At 39.0% G+C, this 23677-nt stretch overlaps 1 protein-coding gene across 5 annotated transcripts in view; it reads right to left on the bottom strand.

The window, feature by feature from the left end:
- RIMKLB (ribosomal modification protein rimK like family member B) overlaps positions 1-23677 on the bottom strand; it is a 50317-nt gene that overhangs the window by 2465 nt on the left and 24175 nt on the right. For all 5 annotated transcript variants that reach the window (XM_088159191.1, XM_088159192.1, XM_088159193.1 and 2 more), the window contains 4 exons: positions 15288-15518; positions 13321-13407; positions 10220-10423; positions 1858-8810 (listed from right to left, as the gene is read on the bottom strand). In XM_088159191.1, coding sequence (XP_088015317.1) covers positions 8347-8810; positions 10220-10423; positions 13321-13407; positions 15288-15518 — 986 coding nt within the window. In that variant the 3' untranslated portion in view covers positions 1858-8346. The remainder of the gene's footprint in view (positions 1-1857; positions 8811-10219; positions 10424-13320; positions 13408-15287; positions 15519-23677) is intronic.

Here is a 23677-nt window from a genome sequence, read left to right as displayed (position 1 = left end):
CAGAGGATCTGAAAGTGTTCTAAATGCTTTCCTATTTATAACAAAAAAAAAAATATTTCCTGACCAGTGACTAAGTCACCTTGGTCTCTGCTCACTGGAAAATGCTCACATACATTTATGTGCCTCTATCTCCTACTATGCTGAGAAGCAGCAGTTGCAGTGTATTGGGGCAAACAAGCCCAAGCTGTTTTCCTGACTCATTTCTATCCCTCATGATGACAGATTGACTGGACTTGAAACTCTTTCTCTATGAGCTTTGTCTCACCTACAGAGTTTGCTGATTATTGTATTTAACAAGATTCTAATCAATTCTCTATCAAAAATATTTTCCACTTTGCACATGCAATCTACTTTCTCTGTAAATATTCGGTTCTGGGATTTCCAACCTGTGGTTCACAGAATACTTTCAAAGGCTATATGATAACTAGGAAGCTAATGAGAAAAGCACACCAGTTGTCCATGGTCCTAAGTGGCACCTGATGGGCACTCGACACTATTTAGTTGCCTGGATATCAAAATTCAGATCTAGCTTAGTTCCTGTATATGAGTGCAACTACCCCAGGTAACAAGAGAAAACAGAATTTGAAATTTATCAACTAATACTTAGCTGTAAATGAAACAGAAACATGTATGAAAATACAAAAGCCACTGCTGTATTCTGCATATTAGTATATATTCTGACAATTCGTTTTGCCTAATCCACTTGGACATGTTTCTCCGTATTTTCAGCTGATCCAGATTCAGACTTCTCCTATGTAAGGTAGTTTGTCAGTGCTTCCAGGGCTGTTCCCTCCTCTTATTTTCTTTTCAGAGAAGCAGTCATCCTACTAGAAAGTCAGCATTTTAATCTCTAGTAGAAAAATTGCTTAGTGTGGAGGTTTTGTTAAGGTGGAACATCCTGATGACATCTCAACAGTAAGTATTTATGGTGTCTACATTAGTGGTCTCCTAAGAGGAGCCTACGCTCCCCAGGGAGCTTTGCAAGACAACCTGTAAGGCTGCTGGGTGAAAATTATCTTTATCTCATTCTTTTTTAACCTCTTGGGTTTATGAAAGTTTTACAATGTATGCAGTAATATACATACATAACTTGTAGAAACTATTTTCTTGGGGTGCATGCTCAGAATGTGTTTTCTGTTAAGAATGTGCAATCAAAGAAGTTTTAGAGTCATTTAGAAGTGAAGAGGTGGCTGAAACTACCAATTTTTAACCACTAAGTCAGAAACATTCTATAATTTGTATTTTCCATTTCCAAAAAGAAATTTAATTGTTGGTGATTCAAACCTTTTTTTGCTACCTTGAGATTTAGGAAATCTCCATAAATAACACTATTCTTTATTATCATGGCATTTCTAAGGCACATATATATATCTCTAAGGCACATATATAAATATATATATATTTTTAAATATATATATACATGTATGTTGGTCTTAAGTAGAAAAAAAAGCAATTGCGCTCTCGGCCTATGAGGGTGGTGGTTTTTTACCTTCATAAAATAAAATTCTATAGGACTGAAGAATCTTCCTAATTTATTCCTTGGTTTTAAACTAGGTTACAATAAATATTTCACCAATGGCACAAATATGATCAGTCTTCCGTGGAGCAGAGAATGATTGGAGTAGATAAATTCCTTTCAGCCTTATTTTCCAGCACTCTAAATATGTGGCAATTTTGGTGAAATTTAATTTTTTAAGACAAGTACTGTGCCTTATAAAGGCAGAGGGGAAACTGGAATGTTGAATCAAAGATGAAAATTAGGACATCAAGTAACTGAACACCAACTGAGATAGATCAATGTGCCTCTTACATTACAGGCAGTCTTTCAATGGTCAGAATTCTGTAAATCAGACTCACCATTCAAAGGGACAGTTCAAGGACTCTGCCTCTCTTCTCCATTCCCCTTACTCCACTTAGTATTTTGCAATCCATTTCTCCCAGTACTGGAGGTTTCTCAGGTCACAGTCATGAGTGTCTTCTGCTGCTGCTGCCACCTACCAGTTTTATTATTCTGTTGCAGCAGAAGGGCATATAGAAGAAGTTCTTGTTCAGCATGCACATAATCATCATCCCCTGTCTAAGAAGTCATGGCCTATTCAAGTTCTTCATTTCCCCATACACTAGGAAAAGCACTGGGCACAACCAAGATCAATAGAGGGCTTTGAAAGCCATTCCATAAAGAAGAAAAGAGCACGATCTGTAAAACCACCTTTCAAGCTACATTAAATATTAAAACTTTAACTATTGCAGAACACAGTAAATTTTGGTCAACTCTCCCCACCAAAGATCAATTGCAGACTCTGCAAAGAACTAGTACTGTATTTCTTTCAAGAAAATCTTCACATAATACATATCCAAAATCAGGTTAGAGATGCAAAACTGTGATCCAACATAATTAATAAATCTGAGGAAAAGAAATTCTTATTTTTAGACATTATTACAAACCCCCAAAAGACACCCAACCACATGCCTGAAAGTGTTACACCCGTGTCCTATAGCAGCTGAAGCACAAAAATATACACAAATAAAGGAATAGGCCTGCCCAATGCTGAGACGCAAGAAGTGGGTGTGTCTGAAAGGAAAAAGCATTGGAAACATAAGTATAACAGGTCTGCAAAATTACCTTGCAAGTAAAATTAAAAGACAAAAATTATACACTCAATTATACCAGTGAAATTGGGTATCACTCAACTGACTTTCACAGAGTGATTCTAGGTTTATCTCAGTGTAATTGAGAGCAAAATTTGGCTCTAAAATTACTCCCTCCCACCTCAATTTGAAGCTGTAATTTATTATATTGCTGGTAAGTTTGCTTTCTTTCAGGAGAACATAAACCTAAAACTATGAAAAATAGTCTATTTTATGACGGTATAGAGGAGCAATGTACACAGACAAATAATCTGAAACAAGTGCTAATTCTTTACAGATGTCACGGGAAATATAGTACTGCATCAAGAAACTTGGAAGCCTGTTTGCAGGCTAATAGTCTTCAACTTGGAACGGTATTCCAATTGTCTGATATTTTAACTCTGAGTAAAATACAAGATTCTCCCCTTTAAATTAAGAAAAAAAAATATTAAGTACCCAGTACTTTTACATTGTTTGAGATCAAGGGAGAGAGTTACCAGAGAAGGATAAAATGTAAAAGTGCTTTGATATAGCAGTAAGGGCAAGATAAAATGTGTCACCCCATCCTCCACAAACAAAAATCATCAGCTCAACAGTCCTTTACTGCAGCACACATATTCGTCCATCTGTCCTCTTTAGGGGATCCTGCTATATTTAACAGAATTAACATTCTTAGTACTAGTTTTTCATTCTTATCTACTACTTACTTCCGCAGTTATATTTTATGTTCACTTAGCAAATGGAAAGCAACGTATCTTTCAAAAATCGAAGCTTAAATAGTACACTTCAAGACAAACTATCTAGAACTGATAAGGAGCAATTGGAATTAATGTATTACAAAACGATCCTTCATACAGCTGCATGGGGGATTCACTTTTGTCTAACCAGAGTAAAGCAAAGCACAATGACAGTTTTCTTTAAAGTCAACAAGAATAAGCAGGGGAAATAAGGAAGTAAAGCAGGGTTTTCTCTAAATCCAGTTAAAGAAATCATTCAACAAGTATCACCAAAATGAACTGATGGGAAGAAAGGAAGGCAGACAAGTTAGCGAAGTTATGAAGGTTAGAGTAAGAGCAGAAAAGTGTCAATTTACCTGACAACAGGTCGGTTTTGGATGTCACCAAACTGCTGCATTTACCATTTTACCCGCTTGCATTACTGGGGGGAAAAGTTTAGGAAGGAACATTCGCAAGGATTTTTCATAAGTTCTCACTCTTGCCATCGGAAAGGGGAGAAGGGGTTTTCTCTGGATTGTTTGACTTTTTTGGCTCCTGAAAAGTTTTGCAAAGAACAGTAACAAAGTGTGAACTGTTAGAACACATTTCTGCAAAAAAAGGGAGAATAAGTCACCCAAAACAGCGCAACAACAAATCCCACCCAAAATCCGCGCAGTATATTTGTGTCGTCGTTTTAAACAAAGGAACAAAACAAAAGCTTTTCAACTCAAATTAGAAACATGAGAGGCTTGGAGACTTCCAACAGCAGATTCACCATCAGAATGCTCCAAAAGTCACCCTCAAAGTTTAAGAAAGATTTAAAGAAATAAAACAAAGGAAAAGGCAGCAAACACCTGGTTATAAATCCTGCAGTGTTCAGTTTAAAACAATTCCTAGAACAGTGAAAAAAATTAAAAATTAAAAAAGACAGTAGCAACAGAAGTTACCTGTCCGAGCACCTACTATTCCATAGAGAGAACAGGAGTGGGTCGTGTGTCTCACACCAGCCATAAAGCCCATAAACCTTCTCAAAAAGAGTGAGCCATGAGAAAGATACTGTACGATCTGTTTTCAAAGTCTCTCTAAGCCCTTATGGTCCCTTATGTATTTAACTGACAGATTTTTGCAATGAGGGAATTTAACAAGCGTCACTGGTTTCATTTGTTGGATTCTGTAGTCCCGTATAACATCTGAAGAAGTATCTCCTTTGCGTCTGACATACCCAGATGTTCCAGAGGTTATTTCCTGAGTAAATATCACATGGCAAAGATAGCACACGAAGTGGGAGAAAATGCTTTGAGATTGACCGTCGGCTCAGAACAAAAAATGTAAGTCAATGTAAACATCAAGCATTGACACTGTTTTACAGATAAGGTGTGGTAACATTACAGGAAAAGATTTTATAAAACACATTAAAGCATTAAATACAAGGATTAAGATACAATCCATACATTGACAGCAAGACATCAATTACAAATACAGTAAGTTCAACGGAAGAAAATCTCCAGTGTTACAAAGAACAAAATTTCATCAGATGTAGTGTAAGAAACTTATTCTTGCAAACAAGAGTTTCTAACTGGCTCTTTCAAACATTAAAATATACAAAAATAGTTGAATCACCATCAGCTGTATTGGCACTACTGTAATCCACCACGATGTTGACCATTTTTTCAGCACATGCTTCCAAACCCACATATGGAGGTAGTGTTAGTGCAACTGTATGGAAGTTTAGCATGTGATTTTCAGCATACAGAACTGAAGAAAATAAAGTGTATAAAGCTGACATCTGTGGAGTTCACGTTCAATGGGAAACACTGTCTGGTTACCACCGGCTAGTTTCGCTGGTGGTTTTTCCTTTAAGTAAAAACAAGACACGCCCCTTGCATCCCCAGGCCATTCTCTGCATTTCACTATTTCAGGAGCAATGGATAATAGGGAGTAAATACATGAGACAAGTGTGCCCATTTGTATAAACGAACCCTCAAGCAAGGTTTTCACGCAGCTGATGCTGCACCCAATGTCCAAGCACATGTACAAGACGTTTCAAATCCTGTCTCCCTCTGTGATCACTATGCACAGACTTATCTCCAAATTAGTAATGGAAGCACCAACCAGAGGAGAAAGTTATCAAAAGGGAGTCAAACTGCAAATCTCTCAACCCACTTGGTCTTCTAAAAAAAATCTTATGCTAACTTCATGAATTTTACAATTGTGAGGTGTAACCTAGACATTCTGAAAGGATGTTGAAATGTAAGGTTCCTGTGAGCTACAAGATACTATGGGGACTCAAAAAAACAATCCAGAATATTCAGTTAACAGCTCTTTCCTCTAAAAGATGTTTCCTGTGATAGAAACATGAAGGCCCCAGTATACCAACTAGCACATGTTTACTCCCTGATGTTATTCCACATGTGCTCAATGTATGTCACAGCTAAGGGAAGGATTGATCTTATCAGCCTCTCATGGAGTGCAGGCACCTACCAGTAAAAAGGAAGAGACAAAAAAATCAAAAACAAAAAAAAGAGCCACCCTCCACCCCAAATTGCCCTTGGATAAACAAGCAAGGGAAGTAGAGCTCTTGGGAGAGTTTACCCCTCAGTGACTAGAAAATTAGGTTACTTTCATGTTCTGTCATTCTGTAACTCTTCACGGAAGTTGAAGACCTTTATATCCTTTAGGTATAACCTGTGCACTTGAAGGCTCAGTAAGAAGGATTTGAAAATACCTTTACTGCTGAAGATCCATTTTTTTGCTGGACCAGCTGGTCCACCCTCCTGCTTAACACCAACAGTCAACCTTTCACTTGATTTTAATAATAATATTTAATTCTACAAAAAAAAAGAGCCATTTTATTACATTCCTTTTAAAATAAAAAAACCAAACTGTACAAAGAAGCATGATCAAACCTCCATAAAGTAGGTTAATACTGTTCTGTTTATTGCCTCTTGAAGACTCTCTGCATAGTGTCCGTGAGTTGTGTTTAAGGTCCAAGTGAAGGTAAAACAGCAGAGCAGCAGAGAGGTGAGGAAGGGCCACAGAGGTGGGCAGTGCAGAACCTCAGAGGGTACATGGGACATGCTCCATTAAAGTATCCAGAAAACAGCAGCATTGCACACACACAACCCCCCTCCAAACAAACCTATTTTCACAAGATGATTTTTCAATTGTAAACGTTTTACTTTTTGTTTTTAAAAAAAGAGGCTTATCTTTATATATATATTTATATATATATATAATTCCAGGGCTTTATGAACCCCAAGAATAAGAGGGGAATGAAAAGGGAGAAGGAGGAGGAAAAGGAGGAGGAAGACAGGGACTGAAAAATGGACTCAGTATCTGTTTTGGCTATCTGTTTTCCAAACCAGCTCAAGGCTAATGAGAAAATGCACAGCCAGAAGGATTAAAGAAAATCAGGAAGTCTGGAAAAAAAATAGGAGCTAAATAGCCAACACCCTCAAAAAAATAAAGCAAAACAATTGTACACACACAAACACACACGAGTGTGTGCACTCACACCACACACATGTAAGGGTCCAGGATCAACCCCTTAATTGTTTGTGGACCTAGGTTTTTTTTTTTTGTTTGTTTTCTTTTATAACTCTGGCTGAGCTCTCTTTTTTTCTTCCCCTTTTTTTTTCTTTTTCAAATCTGCCACGTTTTCCAAGCTAAGAACTTAATATTTCTCCCCAATTATACTCTTTGGATTTATGCCAACATCCGTTTTTTATGTTCAGTGGGGAAAAAGTAAGCCTGGTAAGTATTGTATGAACTGCGGCTTTATTCTAAAGCTCCTCTGGATGACTAATCACTTTTAACCAGCTCTTCCCTCCTCCACACCTTACCACATTCCTCCCTCCAATAAAAAGCAAAAAATAAAAACAAACAACCCCCCCACCAATGTACAGGCTATAACTCAGTGTTTTCTTAACAAACAGTCTGTGGTGTTCTCACTTTGGCCACTGTTAAAGATGCAGGCATAGAGAAGGGGAGTGTTGGACTAGCATGTATTAAAGAAAAAGGAACATTAACATTGCAGATCTCTCTCAGAAAGACTAAAACACTAACAAATACAAGTCGATGCACGTTTGCTTTAAACTAGTGTAATTCTTTTTCACATTAGATTAAACATCATTTTGTATACCAAACATTACAGTGCTGTTTATCTCCTCCAACCATGAAAAAATTACTTTAAAACGTGCCACTTCTGCCCACAAATAGAATATGACCAATTCCCCTATATACCTTCCAAAATCAGGATTTGAAATGAGAAAAACAGAACTATCCTCCTTTAAAAGCTTTATAAAGAAATTTAGGCACAAAGCTGCCACTTAATACCAAGATGGTACAATTTACAGATTTTTACAGAAAGTTCACATTAAGTCAACTGACACTTCTCTCAGCCTCATAATTTGAAAGGCTGTATCCTGCAAGGTCAGAAATTGATGACTTTAAAAGGATCCTGAACTTACAGCTTCCATCTACAAGAATAGGAAGAGTAGGTGTCCAGGAATTTTGAAATACTTGGTATTTAACACCTTCAGCTCACATGAAGAATTTGAGGCACTCAGCAATTTACAGGATCAAGCCTTACAGAGGTAGAAGAAACTTAACCGGTGCAGTAATTCACAGAAGTTTCTAGAGAGCTGCCAGACAACTTTCTGAAAACCTTCAAGTGTGAATCACGCTTCAATCCTTGCCTGCGAAGACACATGAACTACAGTGTATCTGGGGACCAAATCAGCATCCAAATAAAATTGCCGCTTGGTTATGAACTGAGCATCTCCACTGTAAAAGTGATGAAGAATGAATGCAATTTAATGTTCCACAAATGAGTAGGGACAGCAGTCACAGCACGTGTGCCTTTTACTTTTGCTCTCTTGACTCACACACCCACCCCCCTTTCCTCATTCCTCTGAGCATCTCTGATAAACAGCATTGCAAGTTGGTTTTAAAAAAAAATTTACAAGAGAGAGTTCTGTTGGTCACCTATTTACACGTGGCATCACTCCACAAGGAGTTTGATCTCATTGGCTAATAGCTGGTTCATGTTGAAGAGAGCCCCCGGGAGCTTGGTGAGCAACTCTCTCTCCGTGGTCTCAGGGTCGCTGTCGACAGAGCTGGAGCTAGCACTCATGTTGTCGACAGCGGCCCCAGCTGGAGGGCCCAGCTCTGGCTCGCTAGTCTCGCTGGCCGTGGACACCACGGAGAGCAAGGACATGCGCCGCGTCAAGCGGCCGGGGGCCAGCAGGGAAGCGGCATAGTCCGCTATGATACCAGCTACGTCTAAATTACAAGCCTTGTCAAAGGCAATGAAACCTACATTTGCATTGGCCTCGCAGACGTAGAATGAGCCGTCGTCCTTCATCAGCAGGTCAATGCCGCACACATCCATCCCCAGGATGTTTGACACTTGGACTGCCAACTGCTTGCCTTGTTCGCTCAGTGAGCACATCATTCCTACACCACCTGGAAAAAGTGAAAAGAACTTGCTGTCTCCACTCAGGTCACAGGTGACTGACACGCTTCTCAACTGGGCTTTTCGGTTGGGAAGCTTCAAAGTGAGCCTGCAAGCACACTGCTGATGACTTAGAAAGCGACCTCCTTTCCACAGTGACTACTAATGAACTTGATGCCACACCAGGATTTCTAAAGATTCTGACCTGCCTTGTTTAAAAACAGTTAAGCGATAAGATGACTTTTTAGTCAGGAAAAAATACACATTTTTATGATCCCAAGATATTAAAAAATGAACTAACAAGCCACCCTTGCTCCTTCTAAGGTGGAGGCTTCCCTTACATGTTTGTAAGTGATCACAAGAAATATTCGAGCAAAATTAAACATAGAGCTCTTGGTAAGACTACAACTCTAACTGCAAATATAATTGAGGGGAATGGGGATTAATACTTTATCATATGCTCACATCCCTCTCAACTTGCTATCACAGGTTACCATCTCCAAAGCAAGAATTAGGGAACATTTGTGTCTGAACCTCAGCTGGTCAGGTTCACAGTCCATCACCAAAGTACTAACTGGCTCAAGCTTCATCTATCACTATACTTAAATTTAAAAATAACCAAAACAATAAGAAACAAGAAAAACCCATTTAGCAGAAAAATCTTTCAGGCTATATTTAGTAGTAACTGAAATCTCTTAGGCATTTTGACTAACCAAAACTGCACTACACAGGAACATATTTTATCTCATCGCTGCTCAGGTTCGGTACAGTTTCAGCCAGGCACCCTCAAGCGTTCTTCCTCCTTTTACCCTCAGAAACCCCCATGTCCAACACCCAAAGCTATGCAGAATCTCAGTTCTGAGTATGCTACAAACAACGCAGTAACCTCCGCTTTCTCCCAGCTATGGGCTTTGAGGAAAGAGGTAGCAGGGAGGAACCTGACAGACCTAAAGCAGCACAGAAGATGCACAGTGCAATCCAATTGTTTATTGCTTTCAACAGTTTCCTCACTTAACACTTTCTTCTACTCTCTTGCCAAATGACTGACTCCTCCACCTCCCTTAAGTGTTGCTTTCTGTCTTCCTTCATTTTCTGTTCCTCTTAACAGGATGAAACAAATGGCAACATGGCATTAGCATCAAACTGCTATTACCACATCAGTTGCTCCATTTGTGCTCCAGAACTTTTCTCTGCTTGTCATCATCTCATCTATCAAACACTTTGAGCAAAGATCGTCTTTCCTTCTGTGTTTGCTCAACATGCTTCTTACTTAATCCTTACTCTCATGTTTGCCCTTTAAAGCCCCAGCAGTAAGAACAATTAACATAAAATAACACCTGCAGCTTATTTCAGTCAGCTTTGTGATTTTTCAACTGGGTTGAAATATTCTGATCAAAACCATGAGCAATGCTTCTCCTACCAAGTGAGCAGTTACTCTGCATCCTCCCATCTGTTGAGCAGCGGAGCATGGTGCCCACCACACGGCCTCCCACTACGATGACACGCACATCCTTGCCATGGGACTCCTTAACGTATTTTTGAAATAAGTAAGGGGCATCGTGACGGATCAAATGGCTTAGGTCTGCCAAATGGTGCTTGTCTCGTGCCAGGAACACAGCTTTACCTGTATGGAGGAAAAAACATCGGGATGTTGAAAGCAGCTACCCATCTAAGCTGCATCAATGATTCAGCACATGAAAGTAAAACCTCTGACCAGCCCGTTCTCAGAGGCCCCATCTGTAGCTTATATCCATTTACAAATTCTTCCATGGACAGCAGTGTTCCACTGATTCAGTGCTTTTAAGTGTTCAAGTACTGACAGAGATGAGGAGACATGAGTTTAAGAAAAAGAAAGAAGCAAGGAAAAAGAAAAAAGGTTTAGATAAAGGAGGTCTTGCAGTTTCAACTTCTTTTGGTGCAAGTCCTTAGTGAGAGGAAAAAAAAAGGAAGAAATACTTAAAGAGCAGCCGACATGTAATTAATAACTATTTTGTTCATCCAAGAAGACAGGACCCACAACTTACAGCTTTGACTCACAGGAACCAACAACATGAAACTGTTAAACACTGGGCATCTACGAACACTGAAGTCTCTAGTGTGCCACTGCAGAACCACCCACTTCTCTCTTAGGAAGTTCCTGAGAGCTGCTCTTCCCAATACTTAAAAGGGCTCACAACTCCAGAATGAGGTTTGCACTGGAATAACTACGTTCAGACGAAAATGTTCCACTCCACAGTATTGAAGATAATTTAGCAGAAGATTCCACAAGACATAAAATGAATGATTATCCTACAACTGGAAAAAAACCCTCTTGACAAATCACTGGCTTTTCTGCAAGCTAACATCTCTAGGACTTGGCTTTTTTAACCTAAGGAATTTCATTCTCTTTCATTTTTAGAGCACACTAAAGACTTCTTTGTCCTTTTCCAGTTGTATTCATACTGGTTAAAGTAATTCCTGAAACAGGCTCTACTACTTTCTAACCCATTTCCAGTCTCAAAAGACTGTATCCCTTTTCATCTTTATCTACATTTCCCAACTTCTTTTCCCCGTTCTTAAGGGCTCTCTGTCATATTAGATTTATGTTTTGCAATAAGGCTGCACACTTCCTCTTGTAGCAGAACTGTCATTCAATTCTGCTGAGGTGTTCACAGAGTACAAACATAAATTGATAAACTGCCCTCTTTAAGTAAGAAAACAGAAATGCAGCAGTAGCAGAACTAGGATAAATAATGTGTAAAGAATTCCACCAAGTGCTCCTATGCCCAACTAGAGCAGCCTCTGTTTAGATAGGATTTAAGCTCTCCATAGCACAGAACACTGCTTGAGGAACATGGAATTTCTCATTACAGAGACATGAGAATGTAAGCTTAAAATTCACAACAAGAAAAAAACCTCCACGTCCTTTCTCTCACTTCAAACTTTCTCTCTTCTACAGGCAATTAATAATCCTACTATATTCCTGAAATGGAAGAATGATGCCTTGGAGAGGAACTACTTAGTTGTTGCAAATTATGCAGCATCAGGACATCTTGGCAAAACCAGGATTGGCCCATTTGCTCCAGCAGCAAACTGCACAGAAAATTGGCCTAGAAGAGTATAACTTTTATTCATCAGCCAGTACCTATGACCATGTTTGTCTATTTATTTTAAACATAATTTGCAAATGTCTGCTCTTCAATTAATTTGAAAAAGTTTCTCCAATTCTCTTAATGTGAAAAGATATGTACTTTGCATAAATTTGCATTAAAATGCCTGGGATTTAAAGTGCTCTAAAGCAAAACTTGTAAATAGATTTACAGGAATCCTGGCTAAAAAAGGGAGAAGAAAATCGATAGCTGAAACTCTAAAATTATTTAGTAGATCTTCACAAGAGGCAGTGTCAAGTCAAATCCACTGTCTCAGATACTCCACAGATGTCAAATTCACCTTGCTGCAACATCAAACTCCACCCTGGTTTTAGAGCTCCAGCCACACTTTAAAACCACACTAACAGGTATTGCTGCCAACAGCAGCAGGTCTGATCTTCCTCAGCCCCAGCGTTTTGTTCTCTTCCATTACATCAACACAAGCATTTGTGAAAGTAAGTGCTAAGTCATGTAAGGAATTAATCCAAGTAAAAATAACCCATCTAGACCCATTCAGGAACATCAGTTCCTGAATCTATTTACTACATGGCTACAGAAGCACTCATGCCAGTAGAAGAGAAGCATCAGAGCAGCAGAGTGAGAACAAACTGACAGACAGGAAGTAAGAAGTGGTGTCTTCTAGTTATGGTTTTATTTGAAGTAACTCCTGGTTTTGTGCTTTAACTTCATTTTTAGTCTCTTTATAGACCTAATATTTATTAAATTTGTTTTAAAGTGTATTAAAAACAGAGCAACTTCCTGTGCAAATAACCTCTGAAATTGATTTAAACATGGTTTCCTTTAGTAACCACTATCTAACACTAAATTAAGTTGATGTTTGTTTTATATTCAACACTTGAAACAAAAGACAAATAACAGAGCGATTTAATCTGAAACTGAGGCAATACCACCAACACTGTCAGAGGTGTTTTTCTCAAAAACAGAGATCCAGTTTTACAAACAATACATAAGATTTTATTTAAATCAGAATCATAATTATAGACAAAGTCGAGTAGGAAAAAAGTCACTGAATGAACCGAGATTTCATTTCTTAGGCCTATTTTAAAACATCCCTAAAATCCATGTAGGCTTATTTTGACTGCATGAAGGCCAGACCTCCCAGTATTCCAGTTCAAAGCTTTCCTCATAGAAGTCACCAATGCACCATAATTTTTAAAGCTTTCCCCCCTGTCTTTGCAAGACTGGGTTCTACTAAAACTGTTTCCAGTGCTGCAGTACTCAACATGCAGCATTCAAGGGCAATAGAACTTAGATGTATTGGAAAGAAGTCCAACACCTAACAGAACTTCTTAACTACCACTCCTTGATGAGATAAAATTTTGGGAGTGCTGCTCAGAATACTCCTTGCCCTCACCCCTGACCTCACACCCACCTCGATGACCCCGCGTGTTCTTCACCACCATAGGGAACTCCAGCACTTCCGCCTCATCAATCATTTTGGAAAAATTCTCATGACCACCTGGCAAAAAGAAAACCAACAACATTATGTGCCACCAGTCTTCTGTGGCCAAATTTGGGATGTAATTGCCATACATTCCTCCCACCCTTACAGCTTAGATAATGCAGAAGGAATTATCAGTTAGGAGGACCTTGGTCATGGAGCATGATCAAACTTTGAAGGTGTTTGTGATGTGACAAAGACCTCATGACACAAAAAAGGCCTCTTGATCACAATCCTAAAAGGCTCAATCTAGTCTTCCAAATCCATGCTCCAATTCTACCATCTTATTCCAGTTTATCCCTTTTGCTTTATGAACTCCCATCTTTTCAAATGTCTAACAGGAAAACAGCAGACACGTAACACTTAACAGGTCCATCCAAACTACTAACCAGGAAAGCAACACAGAACACAATGACAAGGCATAATCCACAGAGCAGCAACAACCCAGATCTTGTCAGTCCACCCCCCTCCTTCTGAAGTCTTAGGTCTCCTGTATCTCGTTCTCCCTATATCCTGAAGTAGTACTTCAACCTTTTAATCTCATTGCATCTGTAAGGACCTTAGAGAGTAACTTTTAATGGCCATACACACAATTATGGTTGATACTTCAAGGTTACTTGAGTTCAATTCAAAGCAGGCTGACCACAGCACAAGAAATACAGAAAAGTCAGCAGACAAAGGGGCAAGCTGCCTCCAACACATGGTGCAGTAAAGTGCAGAAGTCAAGACACAAAGTCACAAAGCCAGCAGCAGCCATCACGACCCTGCCATGGATGTCATGGAGTAACACGTCATTCAGCACACCCTGCTTTACTTGGCAAAGCCAGCTCTCACTGATAACTTGACACTTGTGGTTTAAAAAAACAAAAAGAAAAAAGATAAAAAGAAAAGAAAGTCATGCTTCTGTCAAATTCCAGAGGCAGGCACTAACACAAGTGAGAGGGAGTTATGATCAAACAGGTATGTTCTGCAATTATTAAGCATCATCTCCCCTTCTTTCCAAAAATTAAAAACTCATTCCTTTCTCAACAAGTTAGGGCAACCACATGTAAAAGAAAGGGTATGTTTCTTCTCAAATGTGTTTTCATGGTAATTGAAGGAAATAGTAATTCATAATAATTGATAGAAAGCCATGGTTTTGTCAATTTTTTTCTCATTTTATCAAGTTCTGATTACGAAAGCCTATTGATGCAATCACACAAAGGGGAGGAAAGCATTGGTATTTCCAGAGGGAACAGAAGGTTGAAAGGTATCTGCAGTTCTTTAATAGATTGTAATTAAAAGCAGAAATAGCATCAGGGTAGCTCAGACAATGGTTTCTCTAATCTAGCACTCTGTCAGGAACCAGAGAGACCAAATTCCAGAGGCAGGCACAATAAACAAAAATCAACTCTTTTGGTGGGAAACAAAGCCCAAACTATTGTTAAAAGGTGAACACGAGGGCTTATACTCTTTGCTACTCTTGTCCTTTCAGAAAAAGCTAATGTATTTGCCGACACTTTTATTCAGATAGGAGTTTAATCTCCTTTCAGGTTGTACCAAAGTCTAGTTTTCTGTAGTACACTTATGACATTCAGTACCCCAAGCTCTTGTCTGTTGTTTTGGGCAACTGGAAAAGAACAGAAAGTATTATAGCACTAACAGCTGAAGTCAGTTGCTTGGAAGTCTGAGGTACAGTTCAAGTTCTCTTTTCAAAGCATCAAAAGCTAATCAACAAAGACAAAACCAGAATCTGGGTGTCACGACTTTAACTTCCTTTTTGGTTACTCAACACGTAGCGGTGCAACTGGCCTCATGCTACTTAAATTTCTATGGATTTCCAAAACTTGTCACTTTTGCACTGCAAAAGCGTAAGTTGTCTAGGCAACTATGGCACCCTTTTGATCCAACAGTCTTACCGTACGAAAATGTGTCTGGAAGAGGCACACCATGGCCAGCAAGTTCTTGAAATGTCCAGAACTTGTTGACACAGTTGAGGATGGCTTGAGGACGATTCATCAATCGACAGCCCATCTTCTCTAGGTGGCGAAGGACTGTGATGTCGCTGTCACTCTGGACCCAAGGTGTTGGCACACGCACAACCACCACTTGTGGGTAAGCAGTAATGAGCTCCCCTTTCACCCGGAGACCTAAAGAAGGAAGAGAGAAAAACATCCCAGTTTTAAGTCATAAGGTCTCCAGGAGAAGGTAAATAGGCACAGAAATGCTGGACTGTCTGTGATCACAGAGATACCAGGCTTCAAGAGTGAGTGTAAAAACAGCACAACTCTCCCTAGCATGCATTTTGTCACCTGTGCTGTTTCATTCATGTCACTCTTAACTCAGTTAAAACTAGAACCAAGCAAAAAACAGACTTAATTAGGGCACACAGTCTTGGGCTCCTTCCCAGGGTGAAGGACATTTGTTTATAGGTTGACACTCCATCCTTTCTATGAGAGTAAGCTGCACACTACACTCACATCAGCTGTATCAACAGCTCAGGAGGTTCCTGCCTCCCACCCCTGGTTCTTGCCTACAGGATGCAGTTCATACCTTTCCCAGTCCCAGCTGTATTGATCCCTCTGTTTGTGGTACCACGTTACACAACATACTGCCAAAGTAACAGAGACTAGATACGATCCTTAAAAAAACACAAAAACCAGCAGTATTTTTAACAGGTCATTTCAACAATCTGATTTATATTAAATTAAGTACTCAGAAAGAACTTTATCAGCTAACAGGGAAGCACCCTGTGACAAGGCAGAACTAGAAGGAAAGATAGTTTTGCCACCAAGATCAATATATTACTTAATCATGACCTATAGTTTTACAGGCTAATTCTCTGAAAATAAACACTGAACGACAAGCTGCAGGAATAGGAATACAAAAGGATTGGACAGGAAGGCATCAAACTCAATGGAGACAGTCTGGCATCTGAGGACAGGAAAAGACAAACAAGGTTTGATATTCACTTTATTTGCCTTATGTTCAAAACAAAACTTTATGACTTCAGCAAAAAATACTCAGCTCACACTGCTGTCAGCACCTTAAGGGTTAAAACAAAACAAAACAGAAAAAAAAAAAAACAAAAAAAAACAAAAAAAAAAACCACAAAAAAGTGAGCCGAGAAATCACAGCGCATCTGCATCTTGTGCCTACCAAAGGCCACCTGTAACTAGTGAGATCTAACCAAATTTTATTACCTGATTACTATATTACAAAGATGCTACGTTACAGACTTGTATCTCCTCTACAGGAAGGCACCAATTGCCAGGCTATATATTTCTATTCAAGGTGCATTAGAATTAATTGGGGGGAAATTGGGAGGGAGAGGGGAGAGAAGAATGGGGGATTCCCCTCTCTGTACTTCCCTTTTTTTCTTTTTTTTTCTCCCAACCAGGATGTATTTTAGAGCTTGCATTAAATACAATGAAGCAACCACCTAACTCCCAAAATGGAAGTTGAAATGTGCTGCCCAGTCCTCATGAGAACACAGAACCACACTCTGGAAAGGCCAGAACAGAGCCACATCCAATTCAAATCCCCTTTTCCAATCCCCACAGCCATAATTGCACAGAGATGAGCAAACATAAGCAGACGGGTGCTCTGGCTGCTCACCTCATTAGCACCAAGCACTGCCGCATTGCAGCTGACATGACTCGCGTGTTTAAGCAAGCAGGCTTCAGACACACACACTCCCCCCATTTTAGAGAGGCATCTCAAGATTAAAAACAAGACACTGCTACAAACCTAAGCAGACGGTGAACAGCACAAAATGGACTACCATCTCCTTTAGCCAGAAAAGGAGTACACAGATTCAGCAAGCAAAAGATTTTTTTACTTATTAGTCAGATTCCACCTCACACATGTATTTTTCCATTTAGGTGCATGCCCGATTACACCCACTTTTTGCCAAGGTAATTGCATGCATGTCCTGATCCACATGCAAGCTGTGCAACAATCATTTTAAAAAGGACTGCATTTTCTACACAGCCCGAAAATTGCCACCGTTATCTGGGTTGTGAACCAAAACGACACAGTTTTCCAATTCATAATCTCTCAGTCTATTTTGTTGTTTTGCTTTAAAGTCACGCCACATGCTGAAGTTTTGCACCATGGAGTCTGAAAAAGAAAAACAGTAGTTTGAGGAGATGTGTTTGTCTCACCTGGAATTCTCCTGAATACCTGTGTTAGAATTGACCATCAGACAGGTGGAAATTTAGCCAGGTCCTACATACCCCCTGAAATTACTTTGGAAGTATAATGACGTTATCAACAGAACAGCCTGAGCTTTTGCTTCACATTCAGTCATATTCTCTGGTCTGGATACTGCTCTCCCCAGCACAAAATTTCTCTCCCCTTACAGAAGGCAGTTTACAAACAAAAAGAAGAGTTACTCAATGAAATGTATAATTTGAATCACTACTACTGACATGCACCATAAAAATTAGCTTCAGTCTCCCAGCAACACAGTGCTGCGAACAGAAGCAGCTTTATTACAGTAAAAAGGAGAGGCAGATTCTGCCATTTTGGAACAAGCATGCATTCAGCAGTCCATCTGAGACCCATCAGTTAACAATCAGGTTAATGGTCATTATTGCCAAGTGGGCTGATAAAATAGTATTTATTCACTATGATGTGCTGAAAGCAGTAACACAGAAGATATTAATGCGTATGGGTAATTTTTTTTTCCAAATAATCAATTCACGAATGCAAAGAGGAATAAGGGGAAAAAGACTACAGAGATGTTACTTAGTGGTTAAGAGGTAATATTTCTCTTTTTTTTTTTTTTTATCTATCATAGATTGTGCTAAGCTGAGAGAGACCCACAAGGCTCATCATGTCCAACTCCTAGCATTGCACAGAACAGCCCCAATAACAATACCATGTACCCAGGAGAGTTGCCTAAACACTTCTTGAACTCTGTCAGGCTTGGTGCTGTGACCACTTTCCTGGGGAGCTGTTTCAGTGCCCAACTACCTTCTGTGTGAAGAACCTTTCCCTGATATCCAACCTAAACCTCCCCTGACTTGGTTTCAGGCCACTCCCTCGAGTCCTGCCAAGGGTCACCACAGGAAAGAGACCAGTTCCTGCCCCTCTGCTTCCCCTCACGAGGAAGCTACAGACCACTCAAGGTCTTCCCTCAGCCTTCTCCAGGCTGAACAAAGTGACCTTTTTCACAATGTGACACACAAAACTGCACACAGCTGAGATGAATCCTCTCTTCTTTGCAGTTACAGAGCCATCCTGATCCCAAAACAGTAATAGCAGGTTACATTCAGTGTTGCCTGTGGCCAATGAACTGACCTCACAAACACACAGAAAGCAGACACTCAGATCATACAGAAATACCTTGACAAATAACAAACTCATCCATTTGTTGACTTTTACAGTGGATGCCCATGACATTGCAGACACAGCAAAGAGACAGCTATACAGTCCTTTGAAGTATCAATACTATAAGCCAGGAAAGGGAGATTTCAAGCTTATCCAGTACTAAGAACTTTCTCATCGTGTAACAACCATTTTACCAGTGCCTGAAGAACAGTTTTTTACGTTATTGTAAAATATTTGGGTATTCTTTGGTTCTCTGATGTAAAGACTCCTGAGTTGGAGTATCACACAATAAAAACAGATGTAAACCCTGCTTTTGAACAAGACCTATTCTCTCACTCAGTTCCAGATGTCTTTGTTCTTCCTCTGCAAGACAAAATTCTCCAAAATGGAGCATGGTACACCTAATAACATTATACACCAACCAACACAGTATTCAAAGTACAAAAGGAATTTTTGCAATGTGAACTATAATCACCTGGGAATAAACTTGACCAGTTACAACATATCCCTCAAAGACAGAGCCTCAAGTTGCTCTCAAAAACAGCTCAAAGTAGCACATCATAGAACTTAGTGAGAAAATGCAAGATTATTCATCATTTGGCCCAACCAGTCCTCCTGCTTTTCACTCCCAAAGAACAGCAGTCAAGCTTAAAATGCAAAGCAGCTGGTCTCTGCTAAAAAGGGTTATTTTGCACAGAAAACAGAGCATTAAACTGTACTAAAGACAGACGAAAGAGTCAGACATGACTACTGTTGTTACCTGTGAGATCAGAAGATATGTATCTACACCTTTATAAAGTTCCTGAGACACTAACCTTCAGCATGGCAGAGCCTACTCGCATAGTAAGACACTCAGAAGGACAGCTGACTCTAAGAAATCTGATTTAGTACAATTTTAGGGTGGGCAAACATACTTTGGAAAAAATCACAAAGATGGCATTGTGGATGGCTAAAAAGGATCAAGATTTCAAGCAACTGTGTGTGGCTTCTGAACATTTTAATTCACATCCAAGCAGTATTTTAAATTGCTTACATTTTTGAAACTCATTATATTCCATTTGCAGCCTACACAAATCCCTTCAATCTCTACAAGAATCATTCATCAGCAGATTAGTAACTACTGCAAAGCAATATCTCATGTCCAGTTTGCATGTTACAAACAACTGTACTTTTAGCTAAAACAATGGAAATGTTTTGAAAGAAAAGTAGTTTTCACGTAGTTTCAGAAGGTTAAGTGTAAAAACTAAAAGATTGCAAGGACATAAAAAATAACTTCAAATGCTTTATATATCTTGATTTAGCAAACATCAGGCATTTTTAACAAAAGATTAAACCTTAGCAATAAATTTATAAGACCAAGCTTTTTACTGTGCCTGGAAAACAGCTAGTACACTGCCTTGCTACCCATGGAAGCTCAAGACATATCAAATCCATTTCTGACCAAATAGACCAAAAGAGCAGGAATGATGCACAAAAGGTGGGCTTGCCAAAACTCCCTATGCAGTGCTGCCATGAATTCAGCAACATAAAACATTCTAGTCATTGCCTTCTTTCAAACTGACTTCCAAACGTACACATTGCACAGAATTTGTCTGAGAATTGTGTGGCTATGAGAAGTGCCCAAACACGACAACAAAGTTAATTATTCCACGTACAACATGGGTAACTATGCAAAGAATCCTCACTGTGTGGCCTCAGCTCCCACAGGCTGCCATTTTAACTTCAGTGACTACCTCTGTCTTTAGTGAAACCCCCAATAAACACCAGCTCTCTGAAAAACGTAACTAAAACGAAGCAGGAAAAACGTTTTTCAGTATTCAGACAGATCCAGTACGTGGGGTACTTTTTCTAACAGGCATACCAGCATATAAGTGGAATAATGGTTGGTCAGCATGCATTCAGCATTACAAAAAAAATCTGAAGCAAATTTCACTAGCACAAAACATATACCAGCTCCCACCACATTCTCAACGAGAGCTGGCAGGGTCTGGGAACTTCCAGATATATTAACCCAGATTTTTCCTCAGAGATCTGTATGCTATCCTAAAAGTCTCCAGCTCTCAGAACTTTGTCATACAAATTTATTCATCCACCCATCCATGGAGTTGCTAACGTTTCCCAAATGAACAGTCACTCAGTAAGCAGGCTATAATGAATTCAACTCAGTCAGCTGGGAGAAACAGGCAAGCCTTCTATCACACAAACCTTTCCTCGTATTTTGATGGTATTACAACCTGCTACTTGCTCTTCACAATCAATCAGTTGTTCTCACAGACATCACTGAATTTTTTCTACAAGCCTGGACTCACTCCTGCTCTCAAATCAGTGTATTCTTATTTCCGGTTCATTTGTCCTCCCAATATCTGTCACCCACAAGACACTGCATAATATTTGCATTAAATCATTATAAAGTGTTTAATAATTACTTACAGTTTACTTGCAGGGAATTAAATGTGTTTCACCCTAATTGCCATGTTAAAGCAAGCTTAAAGCTCAGAAGGGAGATATCCCAAAGGGACATATAGCAGATTACTGCAATAACAAGTTATATATTCCCTTACTGAACTCACCCACAACTAAATCTCTAAAATTTTCAAGATTCAGCATACTTCAAACACACATTCTGCCAAGACTGTGTTAGAATTTAGGAATAATTAACAAAAGTAGAATTAACATTAATGAAATGCTACTCTATACCTCAAAAGCTTGCTGCTATATCAATTTATCTTTATGTATCTATCTTATAACCCACGTACAAACAACATAAAATTCCCAGAAATTGGGTGATAAACATTATTTTTTTCCAACTTCTTTTTTCAAATCTTGTTTGAAAAACATAACTTCATTGACATATATAAGTATTTTATAGCAATTGGTAATTCCTGGGGGTTTTGCCAAAGACAGTGGCAGTCACTTAAGTTAAATTCCTCTTCTGAGAAGTGGCTGTTTGTGGCAGCTGTATGCTAGATAAAGCATCACACTTTAAATGCAATTTTATTTGAACCAGAACTTAACAGTTAAGTATTGAAATTTTAGAGAACCACCAATTTATTAACACCAAACTGAACTTCCCCTTTCGAAGTTGCACAAGAGTCTTCTCTATATCACTTATCACCTGACAGGCACAGTTAATTAGTCTGAACATTAAGTTGCCAGAATTCCTCAAAAAATTCACTGCCATGTAAAAGCCTCTCTGACATCTAGTATTACAAAGCAATTTTTCACTCTAGTGTCCACAGAAACAGATTTCTACAATAGTTCTGTGCTAGGTGTTTAAAGTTCATATTCTCTCCCTATCCCACCCATTAGTTTTTTCAAACCAAATTAACAAGTGCCAACATACAACCCTATGTGTTTAATATGACCTCACCCTCCTCCTCCACAAAAACTTAACCAGAAAGGCTTTCCCACCAAGATACACCTCCACAGGTCAGCAGCACCAAGAAAATCACACAGAGCAGAGACAAAACTGATCTCTCTAGAACAGTACTAGGCCACTGTATTCTGAAAAAAAAGTATTTTGGAAACCAGGAGCTGTATATTTAGCAAGTCCTTGTGATGAAACCTTTACCTAAACTCACTGCTCAACACAGATCACATTTCAAAAGCAGACATCTGTTTATAACCCACACATGATATTGTAGTTTCAATGTGGTTTAGGTGAGGCGTCTTGTATATCATTAGGATTTTTGTCCAATAGTTCCACAAGGTGATCTCAGAACATTCCTGGATCAAATAAGCATGACTGACCGTGTTTCAGACATCTAAAGCATCCTCAACTGAGAGAACACCCATTTGTGGCAGGTATCTGTCCTGTATCATCTATCCAGAGCCTACCAACATTGAGACTCTTAGAAATAACAAGTTCTGGAATTCCCTCCCCAGCTCAAATGCAGAAAGTCATGAACACTAAACAATCCCATGAAAATTCAGTGTTACAGAACAAGAACAGAATAATAAAATCATTAAAGCTGTAAGAAACCTCTAAAATGTAGACCAGCCATTAACCTAAAGTTGTTAAATATATATAAATTAACCTTACTATAAACCAGCTCCACTCTTAACACTCAGTCAATCTTTTCTATGTTTTACATGTGCTGTTTCTGTTCATTCTGAATAGAATGAACAGCAGCTCTGAATAGCTGGTGAAGAAAAAAAGTTAAGGATACACCTGGAAAAAAAGGGTGATTGGAAATGTCTTCCCAAAAGCAGAAAGAAATCCCAAGGAAGATTTCAAGCAACCTATAATGGGTTCTCTGCCGTTGGGAGATCAATCCAATTTTTTTCCTGTAATATCAAAACTGGCTAAATACCTTTAAAATGCCTAGCATAATGCACCTCATCTCTCTCTGCTACCAAACAATACCTTCTTACACCAGGAGATGCTGTTTATTTACCTAAACGAAGTGCTGAAGCAAAGTGGAGAAGCATCCAACGCAAGTTTTCGATTTGTATTGAAGACACAGATCCTTTGTATCTGTCTCCCATAACAGAAAAGATACCTAGAAAAAAGTCTACACTGAGAGAAACTTTTAATAAATTCTATCCAACTCCCTCTCCTTTCCAATTTTTCCTAAATCTATTTAGCTGAGCCTGAATTCTGGGGACTGGAAAGATCCCCTCAATTTATTGTTTTGACCTGTCACTGCAGTCTAAGTTCCTAGTCAAAATTGCATTAAATTTATGAATTGGAAGCACTTATTTTGAAGACAAATGCATCCTTCTTAAAGGAAGGAATTTAGCTGTGGTATTTTGGGAAAAAAAACTGCATTAAAACTGACTGTAAAGCTTGCAGAAATAATATCAATTCCTGTCAACTGGGAGAGTCTGTGGTTTTGTGGGGATTTTTTAATGTGACAGAGAAAAACTTGTACTTGGACATATAGTATACAACAGTTCCAAGTGTCATCATGAATACAGTATTTTCCTACACGAACACCTTCAGTCCCTTAAAAAAGTTGTTCTAGACCAA

Source organism: Sturnus vulgaris, chromosome 2 (genome assembly GCF_052056855.1).
Source record: "Sturnus vulgaris isolate bStuVul1 chromosome 2, bStuVul1.hap1, whole genome shotgun sequence".
Classification (NCBI taxonomy): Eukaryota; Metazoa; Chordata; class Aves; order Passeriformes; family Sturnidae; genus Sturnus; species Sturnus vulgaris.
The sequence above is the reverse complement of the archived record's forward strand: the minus strand, read 5'-3'. Positions and strand labels throughout refer to the sequence as shown.